The following is a 23,757-nucleotide window of genomic DNA, read 5'->3' as shown; positions in this document are numbered from 1 at the left end:
AAGTCCACACACACATGCGCGCACACACTCCCACGCCCACATACATACAATAGGACCCAAGTGTTTCTGAGGACAGCTAATGGGGTTGTGAAGTACTGTACTGTAGCTTCAAATGTTCCTCTCAAGAAAGCAAATGAGACAAAGAAGCAGGAGACAGGCAGCGAACGCTCTCTGCCGCTCTCCTTCGCCCCAAGCGTCTTTGTACATTTTTACAAATTTGCGATTTGTTACAGTTATAATTCTCTGGACGGATTTACATGTTTCCTTAATTGATTTCGAATAGTTTTCACCCGAGGGAAAAGAAGGAAAATGTCTGTGGCTCTGTCACCACTAGATGGCTCTGGGCAGCTAACTGCAGAACAGAATCTGCAAATGAATGCAGGAAAAAAAAAATTCTTCAATGCATTTATTGATTTATAAGCTCTCAAAGCCGTATTGAAATAAGCTGCTTTATAACATTTCATTCTGCATTTGTAAACTTTGTTTTGTTGTTTCTTCTTTTTGTTTTATTACGTATTTGCGCAGGCACACACGGAAGAGTGCTTTTGAAATGTCCTTCGTTTGCAATATATTCCGGCAATTTTAGTGCAGTTGATCCGCTGTGTCAAACCTAAAAAAGAGCAGACCTTGCTGGCTTGTTTCGAATAAACAATCCTCTTGACCTATTTATTTAGTTTTGGCATTTCGTCTTTGTTCATAGAAAGACCAAACTACACGTGACATTATAGGCCTTCTGCTTAATAATCGGATCCCATAAACGATTAACTAACCAGTTCAAGTCATCCATATGAAACTAGATGTTTGAAGAAAAATTAACGCAGTCAAATATGTGGAATTTATTTTTGTGTTGTTACAGGCTGGGGATATCTGTGGAAATGGAAGGAAGAGCCATGGAGGAAATGCAGGTGGAGGTGTGCAGAATTGAAATACATTGGAATACTGGAATACATTTTAAAGTTCAATCCATCCATCCATAACCACATGTTCAAAGCAAAGCCATGCCAAGGCTGCAATCTAACCAGAAAACACAGGACACAAAACAGGGGACAACCTACCGAAGAGGGAAGATGCCAGTCCATCACGGTGCATACACAAGCACACAAAGGGGACAGACCACACTTTGGACTGTGGGAAGAAAAAGGGGCAAGAGGAGAATATTCAACTCCAAGCAAATCAAACCACAACTGGCCTGCATGGCAATATGAAGCTTCAGTGCTACATACTACTGTGACCATATTGTTGCAGTGCATCAGTCATGAAAAAAAATATTGTAATAGAGGACTAAGGCCAGCTAGACATTTCAAATGTAGCTGGTAATAAAATAAATCATAAGGCTACTGGTCCCCCAACAAATAGTTCATGCTCAGATGTAGGAATCGATCTGATGATTTGACTGTATCTGCAAATGTACCACAGCTAAACTTCAATAAAACTCATAATTGAACCAATTCTCTCTGAAATTTCATAAAAGCGCCTTATCTTCCCTGGAACCAAAGCTCCTTTTAAGGTCAGCTCTTTACCTGAAAATTATTAAATCATAAAATACAGGTTATTACACCTCACCAGTATAATGTAATCTGCGGAGAGATTGTCGATCGTGTCAAAAGGTTCACTTACCTGGGCAGCGACGTTTGTGTCTCTGGTGACTCTTTCTATCAAGTCAGTAGACAGATTGAGAGAGCATGGGGGGGGGGTCATGAGGTCACTGGAAAGGGGAGCGACGCTCCCGATATCTTTACAAGAGGACGAAGGTCCATGTCTTTAGACCCCTGCTGCTCCCTGTTTTGCTGTATAGCTGTGAGACATGGACACTATCCAGTGAGCTGAGATGAAGACTGGACTCCTTTGGTGCTGTGTCTCTTTGGAGAATCCATGGGTTCCGCTGGTTTGATTTTGGGCACTTTTCCACAGCACCAAGTACGGTACTTTCGGTCCATTTGCTTTTCCATTGACTTCCGGTCAAGTATCAGTACCAAAAGTTCCAGTATTTCTTTGGAAATTTGGTACTTTGGGGTGGGACTTGAAATGCTTTCTTTGTCGATGCAACACAGTACAAACGCCGCCTTGAAAACAGTTGCGAACTCAGAAAATGATGATAAACCAAGTTATAAAAAAAACATTACAGTGAATACAACAAATGATCTGGATTGTATTACAAGAAATTAAAAAGCATTTTGTTGAATATATTAATACAGCAGACATGTAACGTGTGGTCCTTGGGTCCTTGTGATGTGATTTTGTTCTAATAAATATTGAACTATTTATGAAACAAAAAAGGAGTCTCATAAACCTGTCTTCGAATTATTTAAATGGCAAGGATGAAAATGATTACTATTGTCTCGGAGAATGTATGCATCGCTCATGCATTTGCAGTGGAGGTAAACTTTAAACTGATTTTTAAACATACAAGAATCTATAAAAGGAATAATAATTAAAATTGCAAAGCTTGCTATGTTTTTTTTTCCTATGACAGAGTAACAGAGTAAAATTGTTTTAGCAAATCTTTAACCCCCACGCTATAATGTCCGTACAGAATTGAAAGTAAGAGAAAGCCTTATTTTAATATAGCTGACTAGCAATGTAAGAAGTGGTTGTGCATAATTTTGATATTAATGTTGGTATTAATATTATACATCACCCAGCCTTCATGTTATGATGTCATTTGGCACTGGTACCAGTTCTTATGCCAGTGGAAAACCAACACCTCAAGTATAGTCCTTTTGGTACTTTCTCGAAGTACCAAAAGTTCGGTACCTGGTGCGGTGGAAAAATGGCCTTTGTGTCAAAGGAGCGGTTTCTAGAGGAGTCACAAATGAGGCACATTACCTGCATTGTGACAGAGCCCAAGGTGTTTGGTTATGTGGTGGGTGCGGCAACACCCTGTACCAGTGCCTGCTCCCCAACCGGACCTGACCTGTATACGCCTTTAGTCGCCATGGTGTGAGATTAAAAATAAAGAACAGCTCAACATCCCTACTTACTCCTATCTGTTCAGCGAGGCTTTTTGAAAACATTGAAGTTCAGCTTGTACTTGCTTGCAAGTAGTATTTTTGTTGGAAATGAATAATCTGTGCAAGCAAAAGTCAAACTATTCCTTCAATATTAAAATATGGGTAATTCTCACGAACTTGAAAACTTGAAAGAAAAAAAAGTTATGGTAAAATATTGTGTCTGTTTTTGTGTAGAGCAATTGACATTACCCTTAACTTTTTAGGTATATTAAAATTATGCCATTTGTTGCTCTGATTTGATGATTTCTTAACTGGGTTTTAAATCTTTCAACTTTACTGCATGTAATCCACAATAAACAATCAATTTGTATGATAATATGTATATTTTTGCTCATTTTTTTGCTAGTTTTTTCACTTTTTCAGTAACTCTTGCCCTGGATTTGATAAAATACTTTTATTACAGAAATAAATCGCAACGCAACAAAAGTGGTTAACTTCCCCAGAGGCAAAACTGACAGATTAAACATTTAAGTTGCATAATTTAAATCTGTCTTCAAACTGTACCCCTTTGCTTAAATTCTACCTTAATTTGGGGATTCAACGCATAAATATTTATTATTCTAAGTTTTAATATTAGGCGCTATTAATCGTGATTAATCAGAGATTATCGTATGATTCATTATTTAACTTTTCATCGAGTCGCGGCCTTAAAAAATACATACAAATGAAAAGTTATTTTAAAAAATGTTTTGTTGCATCTGTCATTCATATTGGGCCTGGGCATTGTTCCTATTCCATAATCAGAACTATTATAGCTCGTCATACAGACTCTGTTGCCTGGCCCTGCACATTCTGTTTTAGCGTAGAGGATCCACACCAGTCCATCATACAAATACTCATTCATCGTAAAATTAAAATCTTACAGAATTCAATTACTTACAGAGTTCAATTCTTTTTCACGGGCTAATGGCCACAGATCCCCCTACAAAAACTGAATTCTGTAATTATATCCCCTCCATTTCAAAATCAAACAACACAGTTGTTTATATACCATATTTAGGAAAAGCAGAATTTTTGTTGCTGGCCACCCAAAAAATCCAAATGCCCACCCGAATATAGCGTCCTAGTAATATCACTGGCGAGGAATTTTAGGCATGCAGACAAATAGAAATGAGTCATGTAGGTCTCCTGGGTACGGCTGGGCTGGCGGACTTCACAGTGTTACAGACTGTACTCCCTTGGTGCGCAGTTTGAAAATGGTGGACCTTTATTTGTGGAATTTTCCAATTTCTTTTCGGACCGAGGTAAACCGTGGATAACTGAAACCGGGGTTACTTAAACAGTGGATACCGGGGTCCAAATGTATTCCAGTTCAATCTTGGCCTCAAGACCACTTTTTCACTCACTCGGTCTTGCCCTGGGATTGAAAACATGGCTACACGGTCCTGAATCAGTCTCAGACTACAGTGTCTTGGTTTGGACTCTTAATTTTAAAACGAGATGTAAGACCGATTTTTCTTCACCAGTGCGAAACATTATCATTTCTCCTACTCCTCTCGAAATAATACACATTAATAACATAAAATTCAATTAATAAAATCATCTATTATTCAAATCCACTGTATTGGCTGTATATTGCAATGCTATCTTTGAAATCCTTTAAGAACAGAGAAGATGTCAATTTCAGCTACATTAATCACAAAAGTGATTTTCTCACATGCAAGTACACTTTGCTGTATAGCAAATGCTAAACTACACAGTGGTCATATGGGAGAGTACAGGATATGATTTCTCCAGTATTTCCACATGATCAACCCCCCTCCCCCCCCCCCCCCCCCACCTGCTGTAAGGACAGGGACCCTAATGACAGTGTGCGCTGGTTATGTATTTCTATACGTCTCAAACAAACAGCCAGTATAACCAATGAAACCTCTATTTTACTTATTTGTACTCTCACATCCTTCACCCTGAAAAAATTTGATCAGCAGTGGTATAGTGTTGGCTGTTTGTAACCTATACAGTACAATTTTACTTTTAAATATTAAGAGGGGTGATGATAATAGTAAATATTTATAATTAAGACCATGAGCTTGAAAATGGACTTGATTTTTTTCTCAATCAGTCTCGATCACCTCAAAATTTTGGTCTTGACTCAGTCTCAACCCTCCCAAAGTCTCGGTCTTGATCCTCCCATAGTTTCTGTCTTTGCTCAGTCTTGAGCAATCCAAAGTCTCAGTCTTGATCCTCCCATAGTTTCTGTCTTTACTCAGTCTTGTGCATCCCAAAGTCTCGGTCTTGATCCTCCCATAGTTTCTGTCTTTACTCAGTCTTGAGCATCCCAAAGTCTCGGTCTTGATCCTCCCATAGTTTCTGTCTTTGCTCAGTCTTGAGCATCCCAAAGTCTCGGTCTTGCTCCTCCCATAGTTTCTGTCTTTGCTCAGTCTTGAGCATCCCAAAGTCTCGGTCTTGATCCTCCCATAGTTTCTGTCTTTGCTCAGTCTTGAGCATCCCAAAGTCTCGGTCTTGATCCTCCCATAGTTTCTGTCTTTGCACAGTCTTGAGCATCCCAAAGTCTCGGTCTTGACACAGACTCTGTACTTGAAAATCTTGGTCTTGAATTGGACTCGATATAGGTGGTCTCATCCTCATCACCATCTGATATTCTACGTATGGAAATTCACAGTAGGCCCACATTAGTACTTTCCCCATACCTCTAAAGGAAGAAGAAAGGAGAGAAATCTGAATAGCAGAATTGCTTTTTCTTTCTGTTTATGTTGAAACTGTAAAACATTTCCATTTAAGCGTAGGAAACTCTGTACTGTAACACCTGCACATTCCTGATTAAAATTAAGGTGTAGACCTTTCCAAAAGATCGCAATCTGAAGTCTGCCCCATGATTATAAGATGAACCTGCCACTGATTTTGAACAGACATTTGACAATGGCCAGCGGCAGTAGAGCACACATCCACTGCCACAGTCCCAGGCAAAGGGCCACAGATGTCCTCCCTTTTCAACGTGGTTTTTATAGCTGCCCGTCTGCATCTAACCATTTTTTAGCCTCTCGAGAGAAAAAAAGCCCTCACTGTATATGTTGCAGTCTCAAGTATCTCATTAACCTTCCTTTATAGACTGTTTTCCACTTAGAGCCAAACAGTCCTGAAGGCTTCTCTGAAAATGACTGAATGTATTAAAATTACATTTTAAAGCGATTCTCCAGCAGCAGTCTGATCGCTACGCCTATAATAAACTATTCAGCAGCAACTAAGTAAATTAAAAAATAACGGAATGGTGGAATGTTATTTTACACGAATTCGCTGGATGATTATTCAAAGTCACTAGATAGGAACTTGACCAAACATTTTTGAAATTAATTATAATTTAGTCTATTTAAATATATTTGGTATTGGTATATTATGTGTCTCAGACCACAGTCTTACCAGTTATATATTGATGGTATATTTCTTATATATGGAACACAGCCAGGACTGTTTGGTTAATTTGCATTAAACAAGAAATAAACCATATAATGGTTTTCCATGGATTATTTCTGGAGCTAGGTAAAATATAAGCTAATAATTAAGTGTATATATATATATATATATATATATATATATATTTCTGATCATTAGATTTTGTTGTCATATATACATAACACAAGAAAAATGGGCGTTTCGTGGGACCATCCCACGCATCTTCACGCTGACAGAGGATGGAGAAGAAGCAAACTGAGTGAGCTGCCACAACAACGCGTGACTGTGACTTCAGAAGCTGTCCACGACCCGTTTTTGTCCCCCATGGCAGGCAGCCGGTCATGGTACAGCGAGGAAACACAAGCCGGGGCTCGTTAAGGTCCGTCGGCCGGGAGCTGCGTCCTCTGCTAGAAAGCAGACAAAGAGCTCACACCTCCGTCTTTCAGACAGCCGATTTCCTTGCTTTCGCCTTTGAATCCTTTAACTTTATTGTAACGAGTGTAACATAGTCTTAAAGGATAGCTGCAAAAATAAATGTAAAGGGCAAATGTTAAGGAGATACAGCTGTGTGTTTTGACTGGAATTGATCCCTCTTTTATTGCCATTACTTCATGCTACTGCCGAACTAAAGTAAACATTGGCAACTTAATCCTAAACAATTTTGATAGGCCTATTTGCATATTGCCTTAGTCAGCTTAAGGTAGAGACATCGCTGAAGATGACCCCAGAACTGTATAGATTTTAATGGTAATGAAAAATAACTTGGTGAATCCACTTACGAATCACACAATGTCTATGGCTACGAGTAAATTGGAGGGCGTGGCCCAGTTCAATTACATTTGTTACAAACAACGCCCAATTAAACAGTAAACAGAAACGCTCCAACAGTATAAAACGACAATTGGGTCAATATTTAAGCAAGTGGTACTCTCCAGAAACTTCTGTAATCAGCAGACAAAGGCAAGGCTACTGTTGTGGTGAGCACATTGAAATTACAGCAGCATGACCCAATTCAGGCCAGTGTAATTGCAGAGTAACCGGCGGTTTTGGAGCACGGCTTCCAAAGTATCGTCTAGAATTAAAAGCAATGTCCACACAAAAGAGATCCCTCATTACCACGAAGGGAGTGTGGGGGCCAGGCGGCCACAGCAGGAGTCTGTCCTCGAATACAAAACGGGCCTCCCTCTGTGTCTGTACCAGTGTAACCAACAACCAAAAAAAACAGTATTTGATGAGCAATAGTGGACCAGGACATACCCTGTTTCATAAATTAAAATTTGAAACACCAAGGCTTATGTGAAATTAATTAACTCAAGTGAGTCTTTCGTACCTTATGATAGAGATAATTTACTAGACTTGAGCAAACAGTGGCTCAGTGAGTGACAGTATAATCTCGCACCTTTAGGGTTATGGGTTTGAATCCCACATCTACCCTGTATGCATGTGCACTTTGCATGTTTGCTATCGCTGGGGGATTCGGTTTCTTTCCAGTCAGAACATGGCAACCAGGAATGTGCATAATCTGTGACTGATAATATTCACAATAAAATATAAACATTGCCACAAAAATTATGAACCAGGCAAACAGAGGGAAAGTCATAACACAGCAGGCTAGTATACTTTTAATGGGTATTTAGTACAGAAATATGAAAAATAATTACAGTTTGCATTGAATTTCTGCAGACCCCGGATTTCTGGGACTGAGACCCCAGTTTGAAAACCCTTGTTCTACATGTATAGAATATGTCCTGTGTTCAGTTTATACATTTTGAATAACACGTCTCACTTAAGATGATCCTCTCGCAGGTTTTCTTTGCTTGAGTGTCTGTAAAACATTCAAGTAACCCTGCTAAAACACCGACCCAAGATAACTGAAACTACAGTATATCAATCGCGGATCCAAATGTTGTTGGCATCGTTGACTTTTTGTGAAGTTATTTTTCAGACAGCAGCCTATATGTTTAATAGGCAAATGCACTATATACATATATATCCTATCCTACATATCCTATGGCAAGCCATTTTAACATTTAATCACTAGACTGGATATGTATTGCAGATATCTCTAATTCTATTCTTCCTAGTCAAAAAGAGCATTTCAGATATTCACAATGGCATTCTTCCTATCCACAATTGTCATTTCAGATATCCACATTGTCATTCTTCCTAGGAGAAATTACGTCACTTTTGCCATTCATGTCTATTGGGCTTTTAATTTCAGATATCCACAATTATATTTCAGATATCCTGAATGTTCATTCTGGATATCATAAATTGAATTCTTACTAGGAAAATCTCCCATTTCAGATATCTACAATCCAGTTGTTACTAGTCATAATTTTAATTTCAGATATCCAAAAGGATATCACCATTTTATATATCCATAATGTAATTTCAGATATCCGAAAGGATACCATTTTAGATATCCATAATGTAATTTTGAATATCCAAAATTAAAATTATGACTAGTAACAATTGGATTGTAGGTATCTGAAATTGGAGTTTTTCCTAGTAATAATTCAATTGCAGATATCCAGAATAAACATTCTGGATATCTGAAATATAACTGTGGATATTTGAAATTAAAAGCCCAATAGACATGAATGGCAAAAGTGGCGTAATTTCCCCTAGGAAGAATGACGATGTGGATATCTGAAATGCTCTTTTTGACTAGTAAAAATATCATTTTGACTAGTAAGAGAAAAGCTATTGTGAATATCTAAAATGTAATTACGGATAGGAGTTCAACTTGATTAAATGTTAAAACGGCTTGCCATAGGGCTCACAAAATAAATAAAACAATACAAAGCCAAATATATCAACGTCAACATCAGCAGAGAAGATCCAACAGTATTATTGGTTTCGCTTCAGCTGTAACAGACACGTACATATTTCCCCCGTATTTTACACAGTTATGCAGGAGTAAAAACTGACACATATACAACGTCATGGGGCCTGTAACGTAACGTGTAAAGTATGAACAACACCACTTAAACTAATCTGAAAATTCTCGCCTGACGTTGTAAAAATTAAATATGCTTTTATTCCATATGATAAATATAAATTAATAAATATTAAGACTGGTATTCTGTTCCATACAAACTATGATAGGTGGGAGTACTTCCCGTTTCGCTAACGACCACACTTCCCATCATGCCATGTGCAACAAAAAAACAGGAGCTGCTTGTCGTAAATGAGGGAGGTCCGTTGTTAAGCTAAGCTAATGTTTTAACGCGGAAGACGCTGTGTGGCTAAAGCTGTAACATGACCTATCTCAGCCAATCACAGCTAAACGCGCTGAGAGTTTTTTTCTAATGTGACGTCCCTAGATATCAGCTGCTCCTCAGCTGATCGGAAGTAAAAATTGTTTTTCCAAAAAAATATCAGTGAGGAAAAAAGGACATGGCAGAGGCCATAGCCGACACGCGAAGGCTATTCACTAAGCCTCAAAACTTAAACGATGCTTACGGACCGCCGAGTAATTTTTTAGAGATTGACGTGGGCAACCCACAGACGGTCGGCGTGGGCAGGGGCAGATTTACTACGTATGAAATCAAGTTGAAGGTGAGCAGGGCCGTCATGTGCGGCGGCAGGTCAGCCAGCCCGGCCTGCACCGGGCACCGGGGATCTGGGCGGGGAAGCGGGCAGTCTGCGGGAAAACCCAGAACATAATGCAGACTGTGAATCGTGGTCCTGATCTATCTGACATGATCACGTAACGCATTTAGTGCGGGGACAAACCGCAGCGATAGTTTGGTAAGGAGTTAATTGTTAACGTTAAGAAGAACTTAGACTGTGCCCTAGTCGGATTGACTGGTGTATCAGGATTAAGTCGTGTGTGTGTGTGTGTGTGTGTGTGTGTGTGTGTGCGCGCGCGAGAGAGAGAGAGGGAGAGAAATCTGATTATTTTAGCGTCGTGCAGGAGAGAATGTACCGCGAGCTCTCCAGGATCCAAAATGGTACCAAAAAAATATAAGGTGATCAAGATGAGATTTACGGCGTTGCGTGATTCCGTTTAGGTATTTTTTCTTTGCGCGCTTCCTCGTCGTCTGCATGTTTGACACTGCGCGTCACGTTGAAGTGTTAGAGCACAACAGCTGGTTTGTAATCAGTAAATAAGTGTGACGTAAAAACAGGAGATGTGTCCATGTTTGTGACCCACTGTGTGAGCAAGTGATGGTCCTTTCTGCTGTTCTGGAAGCGCCCTGACTGTATATGCTGTGCACACATTCTTATTTGTTTATTTGCAAGATTTGTTGGCCCGTGATTCTGCAGGAAAGGCCCCACTGGTGTTTAACCAGTAAACAGACTGATATGACACACTAACAGCCTTCTCTAGTCGTTCGTATAAATCAGGTGCACGCTTGCGTGTTTTGCTTCCTTTTCACATTGCAGCTGGTTTACGCCAGACTCTGTGAACATTATTGATGCTTCAGTTGGTGAGATGTATCGCAGGGTTTGCCAGTTCTCGCGCATCTGGCGTGACACTCGCGCTTTCAGACTTGCGCTCATTCAAGAAATATTACGGCAAATCTATATTAGATCCTTTATGAACCTAAAATTAGCTGCATCAGAAACGTTGGTTTGGTTTGAAAATTCTACAGTCTATTTACAAGGTAATAAAACTGTAAATGCGTGTACATATGTGTGTGCAGACAGGTCGGCTAGCTGGAGGGAGATTTTCAATTTCAGACCAAAGCCGACTACCCAGCATCGTCCCACAGTCCTGGAGCCTAACCCTTGTGGAGACCTCTACTAAATGGCTTTCCATTCCTGAGCAGACACAGGATGTCTTGACTACTCCCAAAACCGCCTTCCCAGCAGTTTTGTGGATTGAAAGTTTGGGAGAAGCTAATGTACTGTCTTTAGTGCACATTAAAATATGATGCTTCCTCTTTCACCTGGCGATTGTTGCAGAAGGCTTTCTGTAGGTGAACAGGTTTGGCAAGTGTTTAATTAAAATGCCATTTTAGACACTGAGTTCCCCACTCAAACCTACATTTTACTGTAGGTCCAGAAAGGAGCTATGGTTTTTTTGCTATAGCAATCTGCCTTTGGCTTGGCATTTCAAATTTCATTGGGGTGCAGGCTGCCTTAATAGAGGATTCTCTGTTTATTATTGCAATTTAAATAAAAATTTTAGGGGTTCTGTTCTGCAGCTCCAAATTATGGAAATTATGGTGTCAACCTATTTAACGTAATGCTCTTTTTAAAACTGTGCCTTTTGCTTGGAGATTCTCACATTTGAGTAATGTTTCTTAAAAGACTGAGTTATCTTCAATGGCACCTCTCGCGCCACTTTGATTTGTGGCACTGTGCGACGCATATCGAGTGAGGACTCAGAAGGTTGCCAGTTCAGATCTCGCGGCTGGCAGTGTGATGTCACTGTTCGGCCCTTCAGCACAGACCCTAACCCCAGTTGCTCCAGGGACTGACTACCCCCGCTTTCTCAGTTATTCATCAGTTTGGGTAAATGTGTATGATAAATGTTAAAAAATGACATGGCTGAGGGGGGGGGATGACAAGCACCCCTCAAACCTTGTATAACAAGGATCAGCGTCCCTCACCGAGGTGAATAAGCCCTTCAGGTACCCCCCTCCCCCAGTGTTCTGAGGGGGGTTACGGAGATCGCGTCACTGAAAATTAGATTGACGATAAAGCTACTGTACTGATTTGCGTGTGATAATTAGCATATGCGTGTAATCAGCATTATTGTGTGGCGGGCAGCCCCCGGTGACCCCGCTTTACATATGAGTGGGGGTGAGGAACATCGCTGGCAAGTAACCCCCCCCTGCTTTGAAATGTATCTTCTGATGTGCCGTCGACTGTTAGCCTCTTTTAAAATAAGGGAACTGCATGCGGGTGCAGAGAGTGTGTGTGTGTGTGTGTGTGTGTGTGTGTGTGTGTGTGTGTGTGTTTGACTGCTCTGGGGAAGCTTGGGTCCCACACCCCCACATGGTGTCATCGCCCCCAATAGGCTACTTTTAATCCTCTCATTGAGGGCCGTGAAGAAAAGGCAAAGCTGTGTTTTGGGGTGGTTTTTTTGGGGGGGAGGGGGGGTACTTTCCTCGTTCCCAGCTGTTCTTTGGTTAAGAGTAGATGGGCCCAGTGGGCTCACTGCGACACAGTATGCACCCCCAGAACCGGCACGTAGCGTCCTGATGGGGGGGGGGAAGGGTCGCCACCTTGGGCTTTTATGTCCTCCCGATGTTATATATTTATTTCTTAATGTATTTTGCGGGAGAGCTCTCTCGCCTGGAGTGACTTGCATTTGTGAACATTAGAGACTGAGCACATTGTGGCGGTCGCTCGTTGCCACAGTGAGCGGCATTGGGGGGGGTTAAGGGGTGGGCTTTGAAAGGATACGGAGTGGAGCCGGCGGTGAGCTGGCCGACGGACGGAGGCGCATCCCGTGGGGGACGCGGCGGGCCGAGTTAAACGAGTGGCTGAGGCTCTCAAATGGCGGGATGAACTTGCATGTGGCCTTTGAGTGCTGCTGGACGTGAGCCAGGAGCCCCTAACCCCCGCCCCCCCTTTTTCCACATAATTATTTAGAATATGTTTGAGGTTTGAGAGAGACACGCTAACAGGAAGACGGCATCCCTGATGGTGTCCGAAGTCAGTCTGGATCACGTTCTGCTCCCAATGAGGGGATTTTGGGAATGAGGATCCAGGGGGCTGGAAGCTCCTGGCCTCTAGGGGGCGCTGTGCACCATCCGGTGGTTTCTGGGTAGCTATGGTGTCCTGGGAACGTGTCTTAACTCTGATCTGTCCTTTCCGCCAGCTGGCGTTAATTTTTCAGCAGTGGGTGTCTCCTGGTGTACCCGGAATGCACGGAACGGGCCTGCGTTCCCGGTGACGGGTCTCGCCTTTCCAGATGACCGTGACGTGGGGCAGGTGTGATCATGCATCTGAGAGCAGGCCGGGTCGAGGAGCGGCGATGTGGAAGCGGGAGCGTGACGGCTCCGACGGGCGGCACATCTGAGGCTGCCTCTAGTCTCGATGGACCGCACTCCTGTGCTAATGTAGCCAAAACAATCGCCGGTATCCTAATTATTATTATAATTCCCATTGTCAGCCATTAATCAGCCAATTAGTCTTAATTATGAATCCGCTTATGCGTAAAAATGCCCCGGCTTTCCTCATACTCTCCCCTTTATTAATATTCGTATAATGGCGGAATACGGCATTCGTATCAAAGTGGTTTTAAATGTGGAATACGGAAGCCAGCGAACGGCGCGCTCTCTAAACGCACTCCGCCATTATGAAGAATGCGCAACTTTTTTATTTTCATTACACTAATGCAAGTTTATTCAGCAGCGCTATAACCAACCCCTACGTACTTGACTTGCTCGGGCTTTCGTCAGCCGCGCATTATACAGGAAGAAAACTTTGGGATCTTACTTTTATTTATGGACAGGAACATTAACGCTGCCCCCCCCCCCCCTGCACTTTTACAGCTTTTTTTTTTTCCCTCCTCCCTTTTTTTTTCTTTCTTTTTGAGACCTTTGGTCATTAATAAAATGGGCAGGCTGTCAACCACAGTCAAGTGTAATTCAAACTATACAGCATCCTTTCAGACAACTATTTTAATGGAAATGCCCAGCATATTATATCAAGGCCACCATATCCTACTTGAGATGACAGTATCAAAAGTAGAAGTTGATACTATGGTAACAAAGCAGCCTTCTGCTGGCGAATCGAACAGCGCTGGGCGTCGGGTGAGCGTGCTTACAGCAGAACCCTTTCCCGCATTGTTCCTTTCTTTGGAATATGATGCGATGAGATGCTATTGTGCTCCATCCGGATTCCATTTTATTATTTTTTTTTTAATACTTTAATTTAGAGCGGGACTCTCTAACTTGACTTGCTCCATCTTGCTAAAAGCTAATGCACTGGCGGCCTTGAAGCTCTCGCCTGCTGGAGGGGGGGGGGCGGCCTCTCTGTTTTTTAATGAGGGATGCCATTGTTTCTAACACATGCATGCGTTTCCAGCTGGGGGGGGCGGCTGAGGGGAGGGGACGGAGGGGGAGGGAGGGGGGGGTAGAAGGGTTGCTTCAGGCGCCCGTGTTAGAGCCATGTAGATGCTTTTAGTGGATCAGTAGGAATCAGACAGGGAAGAAGCACACTAAGTAGGTCTTCGGACAATGGCGATTTTTATTTTTTTGTCTTGTATCCAAAGCTCTCTCTGCCAACCCTATTTTCGTTAAATGGGTTTGGGCTCTTCTCATCTCTGCCGTCCGCGCTCATGTCTTTTAACTGCGCGTCCTCTAATAATTTTTTTTTTTTTATGGATCATGAGTAATACATGATTTTTAATTTGCAGATTTTTCCAAATTCTTTATCAGCATTTCTAATGTGGTTGTAAGGGAAATCGCTCTCATAGGAATCAATGAAGCGTGAGGGTTTATTCAACTCAGAATGGAAACATATCGGGGAAAACAGCTATTTTATGAATGAGCGATCGTTCAGTTAGTCACGATGTGCATGGTGTGCATTTCGTTTACTGTTTTTTTTTTTTTTTTTTTTTTTCCTTTGAGAGAAGTAGTCTCTGCTCCTCTGAAGAATCGAATTTCCATCGATAACCAGTGGAAGGCTGGGTCATCCAGTGGTCTGAACCGAGTGGCCGTCACACTGCAGCCGTTTTTCAGTGCAGTGCCTCCAAACTCTACAGAAAGTCATAGATCCAGCAGTGTAACTTCACTGGAGTTTGGAGGGGGGGCGTCTTATGCTGCTTTGAAAGCCACTGGACAGGCAGCCGGACCTGCTTTGTGAGGCTCCACGTGGGACACAATGGGCTGTAGGAGTGCCAGTGCCCAGCCTGAGCAACTCTCACGATCGTCGTGGCATCTGCTCTCCCCTTCTGTCCCGGGGGGGGGGCCTTTATCCCTCTGTCCGCCCTCCCTTCTTCGGGTGACTGGACGGAGGGTGCCAGGTGACGGCTGGCCCGGGGAGGGGAGGGCGGGGGGCTCCCTGGAAAAATGGGCCAGGGGTCACCTTAGGTCCTCGGGCTTGAGAGGGGCGGGGCGATGGCGTCTGCCGGGACAGTCCTGACATTTCTCACAATGGCTGTGCCGAAACTGAAAGTCATGACAAGTTATCATGCCAAGCAGATAATACCAGGCATTGATAGGGAAGTGCCCCCTGGCATGGTAATTTCCATGTTTCAGCCACATAAAATTAAAATGGGCGGGGGGGGTCCTGTGTGAGTTTACTGTGGTTTACCGGGTTCTGTTCACCTCAATCGGAAATGGTCACCCCCCCCAAGTCGGTCCCATGAAGTAAGCAAAGGCGATGAATATGTCAGATGTGATATGGCAGCCCCTCCCCCTCCTTCCTCTAGATCAAGGGTCACCAACATGGTGCCCATGGGCACCAAAATGCCCCCACAACTCACCAGTGAGCAGCGTCTAAAACAGTCATTGTTCATAAAATCATGAACATGATCAATGTCTTCATGTAGATTAGTATCATTAATCATTAATAATAATATATAACTAAAGGTAAACTGAGCAGATTTGTTCTTTAAGAAGAGTATATCAAACTGGTAGCCCTTCGTCTGGCTCAGTACCCGTGAAGTGTCTCTCAGTTTCAAAAAGGTTGGTGACCCCTTCTCTAGATGGATGCCTGCAGGGCGACGTGACATCCTCAGAGGACGACGCTGGGCGTTCAGGTTCCGACCCCCACCTGTTATTTGCCCAGCTGACAGATGGCGCTGTAGAGCAGCATTTTCACTGGCATGGCCCTGGGTTGGGCCCGCAGAGAGCGCTGGTCCTGTTAGCCCCCGTATCAGTATGTACTATTGGGACGGTCGTGGGTTCTCGCGACCTCGGGCAGCTGCTAGGATGCTGAAATGAAACATCTGAAGATGTGGCAAAGCAAAGACCAGGTTTAATGTAGCTTCCTGGCCCATTTTTCCCATGGTTCCTCCGTCATACCTGCCATGTTTGCACAAAGCTGACCACGCGTCATTCCAGCTCCTTCATGTGGTTCCTTCAAACTCATCGAGATACAAATGTAGGAAAACTCAGACACGTGTCCCACCCTGATTGGTCAGTTTTTCATGATAGCTTTTCTGATGGGTTGGGAAGTGATCTTTAAGAAAAGAAATGTAAGGGCAGATCCACTGCCCTTCTGTTGCTCTGGAATTCGCCTGCTCCGTGAAAAGCCTTGACTCTTTTTATGGTTCTGGCTTTGGTCTTTCTCGCCTTCTCAGGCTGAGCGCTTTCCAGTGTGTGTGTGTGTGTGTGTGGGGGGGGGGGGGGGAGTTCTGTTTTGTTTCTCTACTGCTTGATCCTGTGTCCCCCCTCCCCAGAGTCAAAGTGGGAGGGGCAGAGGGACCAGGCCGGGTGTATTCAGTGGCTCGTCGGTGGCCGATTACCTGTAACCCTGATCCGCTGTCACAAGGATTAACTCCTCCCGCTTCCGTGCTGAGAGGTAACAGAATTCGGGGAGGAGGGGGGGGGCATTCACAGGGCCCAGCCCCAAAGGGCCCCACAAAGGCTCCCGCTCTAATCCTCCTCTCCTGTAACTGGAGTCGGAAGGGAGGTCTATCGCCAAGCCTCACCTGAAAATCAGCAGCAGCGGCGCCGACCCGGTGACCACGCACGTGATGACGTTGGTGTTCCTCACGTGCCTCCTGCACTTCCGAGGAGTGAAACAGGGCCTGAAGCCAAGCCGTCCTGTATTTATCTATTAAAAATTAAAAATTAAAACAGCACGAGAGACCCAAGGCTGCGGGATTTGCAAGCAACTGCTTTGTCCTTCGCTGGAGGGTTTCTTTACAATCTTAGTAAGAAGCTTTTTTTTAAATTTATATATTTTATTTTTTTGAGGGAGTTAGCAGGTTTGCCCATAGTCTGCACATGTTGTTATTTATTCATTCTTGTGCCCCCCCTTGCCCCCTTAGTAGGCATGACTTCAAATTGATTGATTGTGGAGTTTTGAAAATAACGGTAATTCGATTATGAACCTAGAGCTAGGAATTTCTGCACTCGTACTCCTGAAATCAGTTTTAAATTGTGTATTTTTTTTTTTTGGAAAGGGTTTGTGCTCCGTGTTCTTCAGAGTGAAAGGAAATAGTTTCTTTGACAGACCCATCTCAAGGGCAGAGGACTGACTTATTATATTGAATATAATAAGTATATATCTTGCAGGCCACTTGTAAAACCACTTCAATTAGCTTCCTCGCTGTGGTGGTCACATCCCTTGTTTGCTGTATTTATGTCCCTTTTCTGTCATGTTTATTCAATTGGCTTCCTTGCTGCGGTGGTCACATCCCTTGTTTACTGTATTTATGCCCCCTTTCTGTCATGTTTATTCAATTGGCTTCCTTGCTGCGGTGGTCACATCCCTTGTTTACTGTATTTGTGTCCCTTTTCTGTCATAGTTATTCAATTGGCTTCCTTGCTGCGGTGGTCACATCCCTTGTTTGCTGTATTTATGTCCTTTTTCTGTCGTGTATTCTGGCGTTCTTGTACATTTCCTAATTGCTATACATGTAAAAAAGCATAGCAGTGGGCTTGTACTGATCATTGTTTATTTTCCCTTTAAGTTTCACCTGTTCTACTTCTGTTACCCCTTTTTGTTGTTATGACTATGGCAGGTGCCTGCTGGGAATGAAGTCCTCCAACAGTACTCTCTTCTTCCAAAAGTCCCTCTGTATTTGAACTTCTGCACATTTTAGAATATTCAGTGCAAGTACAAAAACAAAACTAGGAAAATAAGGTTAAAATAATTGCACTTGTATATACACACATACGCTACACCCTGATATTTGAGCTCCTGTTATTTGTATTGCTGCCTTAACGAGTTGTATATATTAATACCCATACCTGGTATCTGAGTGAAGGATCCTGGAAAAGCAAATGCCATTCAAACACAGCCAAAACATGACAACAAAATATTTAAAATTAGTGTGAAAAATGAATCGTCATAGTAGCAGTCAATTTTAAATATTCGTTGCTATTACTGTGACATTGATGGTACTGCAACAAAATGACTGCATATAAACACAAATCCATATGTATTACCTCATTAACAGTTTGGTAATTAGGTAATTGGTGTCTAAACTGTGCTTAATCATGGTGAAATGAGTATCTTTGAGTGTTTGTGATATTTTGGGGGGCATTAGCTGGGGTTTCTTGAATATACCTGGAACAAATAATAATTTTCCTCATTAGACAAGTTTGCAGTTTGTAGGAACCAGTTATATTCGGAAAACATGGTGTGTGTGTGTGTGTGTGTGTGTGTGTGTGTGTGTGTGTGTATATCATTTCACCAGATATATATATATATATATATATATATATATATATATATATATATATATATATATATATATATATATATATATATATATATATATATATATATATATATATATAAAAATATTATTAGTGCTTTCGTTTCTCTTGTGTAGTTCTTTGAATCGTTCCTGTTTCTGTTCCTCTTGAGACTGCACACCCCGAGGGCGGGTGAGACATACAGACACTCGCCACTCCCCTTTTTTCCAGCTGTGTGGGGCGGCTGCCCCTCCCTGCTTCCATGTGGCTGGGGTGCACAGATCCCCTGTTTTCTCTCTTTCAGACCAACCTTCCCATTTTCAAGCTGAAGGAGTCCAGTGTAAGGAGGAGGTACAGTGACTTCGAGTGGCTCAGGAGCGAACTGGAGAGGGAGAGCAAGGTGGGAGGCCGGCCAGGGGAGATGGGCCTGCTAGGGGAGATGGGCCTGCTTTCTGATATGCCTCCTCCGTTAGGGGCCAGGGGGCACATTGGTCTGATTGAAGAAACCGTCCCCCTATACTGGTGGTGTTTTAATTAATTAGTGGGTGCATTTGACCGGATGTGTGCCTCATATGAGGGTCTGGCGCCGCCCTGCTGGCGCTCTGAGCCTTGCCTTGCCGCTGGTGACGCAGCACGCTCTGCTTTTACACACCTTCCTTTTCTGTTCTTCCTCGTCTCCACTCATTGCTGCTTCCAGGTTGTCGTCCCCCCTCTGCCTGGCAAGGCTATCTTTCGGCAGCTTCCATTCCGCGGAGACGACGGGATATTCGACGACTCCTTCATCGAGGAGCGGAGGCAGGGCCTCGAGCTGTTTCTGAATAAGTAAGTCTGAGCCATCAGCATGAAGGTCCAGCTTATAAGCGACTGGCAGTTAACATTCAGTCCCTGAGAGCCTTTAGGTGAATGAAAAATATAGTATTTTTGCAGTAACTGAGAGGGTCTGTAGTTGTGTCCGAAAAGGTTGTTGGCTATAATCTGACCTCAAAACTTGCAGTCACCATAACAGAGAGGCAAAAATCTACCCAGGAGGGTGGGGGCTTTTTTAGGGTGTGTCCTCAGTTTGGTGATAAATGCTGCCTTGACTTAATACGTTACTACTAGGATCATATTACACAGTAATGATATCATACCTGAAATAAATGTATTATTGTTATTCTTACGCTACCCCTACTGCGAAGGGTGTGCGCATGACATCACAGAGGCCAGGGCACTGAGGGGCAGCTTTGGCGTTCAGCTTGAATACCGCAAAACACACATCTAAAATGGGAAGGAGCTGTAGTGCGATCGATTGTACAAATATACTATATATACACATGAAATAGGTGCTCTCTTTTTAGAGACTGCCAAAACCTAAATAAGTATGTATCGGACGTGGATCAGACACATATGGCAGATACCCAATCTGTTAAGTATGCTTGGATCGGCGCCGATACCGATCCGAGTATCAGATCGGTGCATCTCTACTGAAAAGTTAACCACAGGAAAAAAGTAATCAAGCTTGTCTAAACAAGAAATCAGAGTGAGTTACATATTTGTAAACTGTAACTGGAAAGCATTGTGTAAATAATGTACCGGCTTTCAGAATTATTTTGCTTCTTAATGCTGGCAGTCTAAGGTAAGTAATACTAGGAGGACATTAAGGTCAAATGAGTCTGCCCCCCCCCCCCAACAGAACAACTGGTCCCAGTGTGCCCCCCCCCCCTTCCAGTTGAAATGGTTTAGAACTGCCAATGAATACAGGACCCCCCAGTGTGTTCCTTGTGCTACTGCACGAGTGAAGTATTTCTTTATATATACACACACACACTCTTTTGTATTTCATGTATATTTTTATTATCCATACACACATACAGTATATGTAGTGTGTGTATGTATGTATATATATATGTATATATATTTAAAATCCCATGACATATTTTGTTTCCCATTGTGCTGTGTGCTTCCTGAAGTATATAACAGGAAGGTATCTGAGCTGAATACACCTGGACACCTTCTAATAACCAAACCAACAAACAGCACATTCTTGTCATGTCAGATTCCTTCCTTATAATTGCCTGGAGGAAGATTAAAACGGATGGAAAGGCCACGCGAGCATTGTACCTGAGTTCTACATTTGTTTTATTTTACATGTGTAATTTATGCAAATTACTACTCAAATTACTGAACAAATTTCTTTGAAGAATGTTGTATGCTCCCCTGCTTATTTTTGATCCGGGGTGCTGCTCCTCTCCTGGTGGAACAATAAAAGTTACAGTGTAATTGTAATTATTTGCTTTGATTGCAGACATTATTATCTTTGTTTCATGTGCAAATGTGGCCAAGCCACACATTTGAATTTTAATACAGGAAACTTGATAAACTGGCAGAAAGAACTGGGAGATATGTTAGTAATTAAGACTTAAAATTCTGCATTAAATGGTGCTCTTGATTCTGTTATTGTTCAGACTTAATAGCAGGTAAGTCTACAAGTTTGTGTCTCTAAAGGTGTGATTAAATATTTCATAAAAGGTGTTCCTTTATGTTGTCTGTCCAACTTGAGTGTCTGCGCTCACCTTTGGGGGATGATACGCACAAAAACAACTTTTTGGATGAAGGCAATATTCTAACAATCAAAGTAAGACTAAACTTCACAAAAAAAAAAAAAAAAGAACGTGGGTGAATCTCGATATGCGTACTTCACGTGTTCTCGTGAACCTGTTTTACGTCATCTTCCATTGCCGAAGACACAAGTACAGAGGACGGTAGAAATCTCCGGATGTTGGTCTTGCTCCGCCCCAAAGATACATGAGTGTATCCTTGCAGAACGAGACCAATCCCATGATTCATTGCGCCCCAAGGTCATTCTTGGGAGGCAAGTTGGCAAGACCGGTCTTGCCAAGACCACAAGTACGGTCTTTGCGTTCTTGGTGTTGAGATTCACCCTAGCATTCAGGTAGAAGGGACTATATTTATTCATAGTCTTCTCACCACACTGGTATTGTGGAGCTAGCCATCTGTCATATGGGTGTTGTTAATTATTGACTGACACGAGCGCTCTTATTTTGATGGCTTTCTTATGCTCCTCCACTTTCCCCTGGGATTTGGCTGCTTAGTGACTGGTATGTGACTGGTGATTCTGGACAGGGTTGAAGACTTAAAAAGCATGGAAGGATGTTGTTCAACCATTCAGTACAGCATGTTGTTCTATAACTCAATAGTGGCGTTCCTGAAAAAACTCCAGTTCAGCAAACTGGTGCTATAACAACATGGGATTATGCAGAAAAATGGATTTAGACGCAAAGCACTCAAAAAAAACTAATGCACAAAAAGGACATTTAGTCATGTTTTGAGAGTGTTAAATGAGCTTTATTATAAAAGTGAAATGTGGATGAATAACCAAATAAACAGGATAACACATGCTGGGTTGATACAGTAACTGTGTCATCGGCTCTCCTTGGATATCTCTGCAGCTTTGCACAGCTGGGTGATGTTTTCCTCATTCTGGCGCATAAACGAACGTGAACATTGCACTATACTGTCATTTTTCCATAATCAATCAATCGCTTTGGAGCAAATTAGCATTTTCAGAAACATGCGTTATAGGAAAACATTTTGTATTTGACTTCAGCCCAAAGCGTGTGCTTTTATTGTGTTAATTATGCTTATGTAATTGTGAGCCTCTGATCAGTCTTAAACCTTAATTGTGTCATTAAAGTCATTTGAAGGAGATGGTAAGTGAATTCTCAGTGTTGAGGTATATTGATAATTAGAATGTGTTCTCTAAAACTCGCTGGGTTGTGGAGAACCAGAACCAGTTGTCTCCATAGTTCTGTTAATCTTCCAATCTCTGACCTCTTGATCGTACCTTGTTTTTTAAACTCTGTTTGTTTGAAATACACACAGTAAGTAATGATCATTTATAGTATGTTCCTAAAGTGTGTTTTTGGAAAGCTGAATTAGTGTTTTATTTTTGCAGATATGTAAAAATAGTGTAAATGTGTGTTACAGTGTATGAGTTCCTGTGCAGCTCCATAAGTTGTGCACACCCAGAATGCTCCACTGAGTTTATACCTTCCTGCTAGGATCATATTATGGCGTAATGATGATTACACAGGGGCCCAGTGTGTTCCTTGTACTGCTGTATAAGTGAAGTGTGTGTGTATATATATATATATATATATATATATATATATATATATATATATATATATATATATATATATATATATATATAAAAATATCCCATGTACAGGTGTATTTATTTAATCTTCTTTGCAGAGTGGCAGGACACCCCCTGGCCCAAAATGAGCGCTGCCTTCACATGTTCTTACAAGATGAGACTGTTGACAAAAGCTACACCCCCTCCAAAATCAGACAAGCTTGAATGCAGTGGCCAGGCAGATGTCGCAGCCCCTGATTTTGTCACCCCAAGTTCAGCTCCACAGGTTAATTTTAAGCTTCTGCCAAAAGTTTTTACTTGATCATCTGTTGTGTTTTTTTTAAATCACTTCTGCTTTATTAACAAAATTTGATTCCCCCCCCCACCACCACCTGTTGATTTGGAGAAAACCCTACAACTATTAATAGCAATTAATTGTTCTTATCTTTGTTTTTGATTAGTTGGTGAGGTGTCTCTAACATGAGTTTCTGGATCTGTCCATCGCATAAAATCATGCCAACTAATTATATAAAACTTAAAAGAATAACACAGAATGCAATATGGTATGAAAACCAAATGCACAGTTAATAATCTTGCATCTGACTTCTCAAATGTGTAAAAGTTGCCCAGAACTTCCTTAAAGCTTGAATCTATTTTGTTATCACAGTAAAGAAAGGGGAATAGCATTTATACCATGTACATTTACAGTTTGTATACTGCTACGCTGTTTTGTTTACTTAAATTTCCAATAAAATAGTCAAATACACTTGTACGCATGAGGAATGTGTGGCTATGCGGTGCTTTTATCGATGGTACCATTTTGACTGTAGCCAAGGGTGTAACTTTGGCTGGAACATTGGGGGGGGGGGTTGAGGTCTCCATCCATTACGGGGGAAACATGATTGTTGGGGGG

The 23,757-nt window shown here is 42.1% G+C and overlaps 1 protein-coding gene and 1 long non-coding RNA gene across 3 annotated transcripts in view; both read left to right on the top strand.

Moving 5' to 3' along the window:
* LOC111856481 (uncharacterized) overlaps nucleotides 1–1,410 on the top strand; it is a 72,249-nt gene extending 70,839 nt beyond the window's left edge. For both annotated transcript variants that reach the window (XR_002841149.2, XR_002841148.2), the window contains one exon: nucleotides 857–1,410. This is a non-coding gene — a long non-coding RNA (uncharacterized lncRNA). The remainder of the gene's footprint in view (nucleotides 1–856) is intronic.
* An 8,338-nt stretch (nucleotides 1,411–9,748) lies between these two features.
* On the top strand, nucleotides 9,749–23,610 carry snx3 (sorting nexin 3). The gene is made up of 4 exons (XM_023836584.2): nucleotides 9,749–9,986; nucleotides 19,011–19,106; nucleotides 19,404–19,528; nucleotides 22,964–23,610. The coding sequence occupies exons 1-4, from the start codon at nucleotides 9,825–9,827 to the stop codon at nucleotides 23,067–23,069; spliced, it is 489 nt and encodes a 162-aa protein (XP_023692352.1). The 5' UTR covers nucleotides 9,749–9,824; the 3' UTR covers nucleotides 23,070–23,610.
* Nucleotides 23,611–23,757: the final 147 nt, after the last annotated feature.

Source organism: Paramormyrops kingsleyae, chromosome 19 (assembly GCF_048594095.1).
Source record: "Paramormyrops kingsleyae isolate MSU_618 chromosome 19, PKINGS_0.4, whole genome shotgun sequence".
In the NCBI taxonomy this organism is placed as follows: domain Eukaryota; kingdom Metazoa; phylum Chordata; class Actinopteri; order Osteoglossiformes; family Mormyridae; genus Paramormyrops; species Paramormyrops kingsleyae.
The sequence above is the reverse complement of the archived record's forward strand: the minus strand, read 5'-3'. Positions and strand labels throughout refer to the sequence as shown.

What these genes read in the sequence shown, in the direction of transcription:
- snx3 (XM_023836584.2), top strand. Translation starts at nt 9,825, where the DNA reads ATGGCAGAGGCCATAGCCGACACGCGAAGGCTATTCACTAAGCCTCAA. An exon ending in CGTATGAAATCAAGTTGAAG is followed by an intron (nt 9,987 to 19,010) that starts GTGAGCAGGGCC and finishes TCTCTCTTTCAG; the next exon opens with ACCAACCTTCCCATTTTCAA. An exon ending in AACTGGAGAGGGAGAGCAAG is followed by an intron (nt 19,107 to 19,403) that starts GTGGGAGGCCGG and finishes TGCTGCTTCCAG; the next exon opens with GTTGTCGTCCCCCCTCTGCC.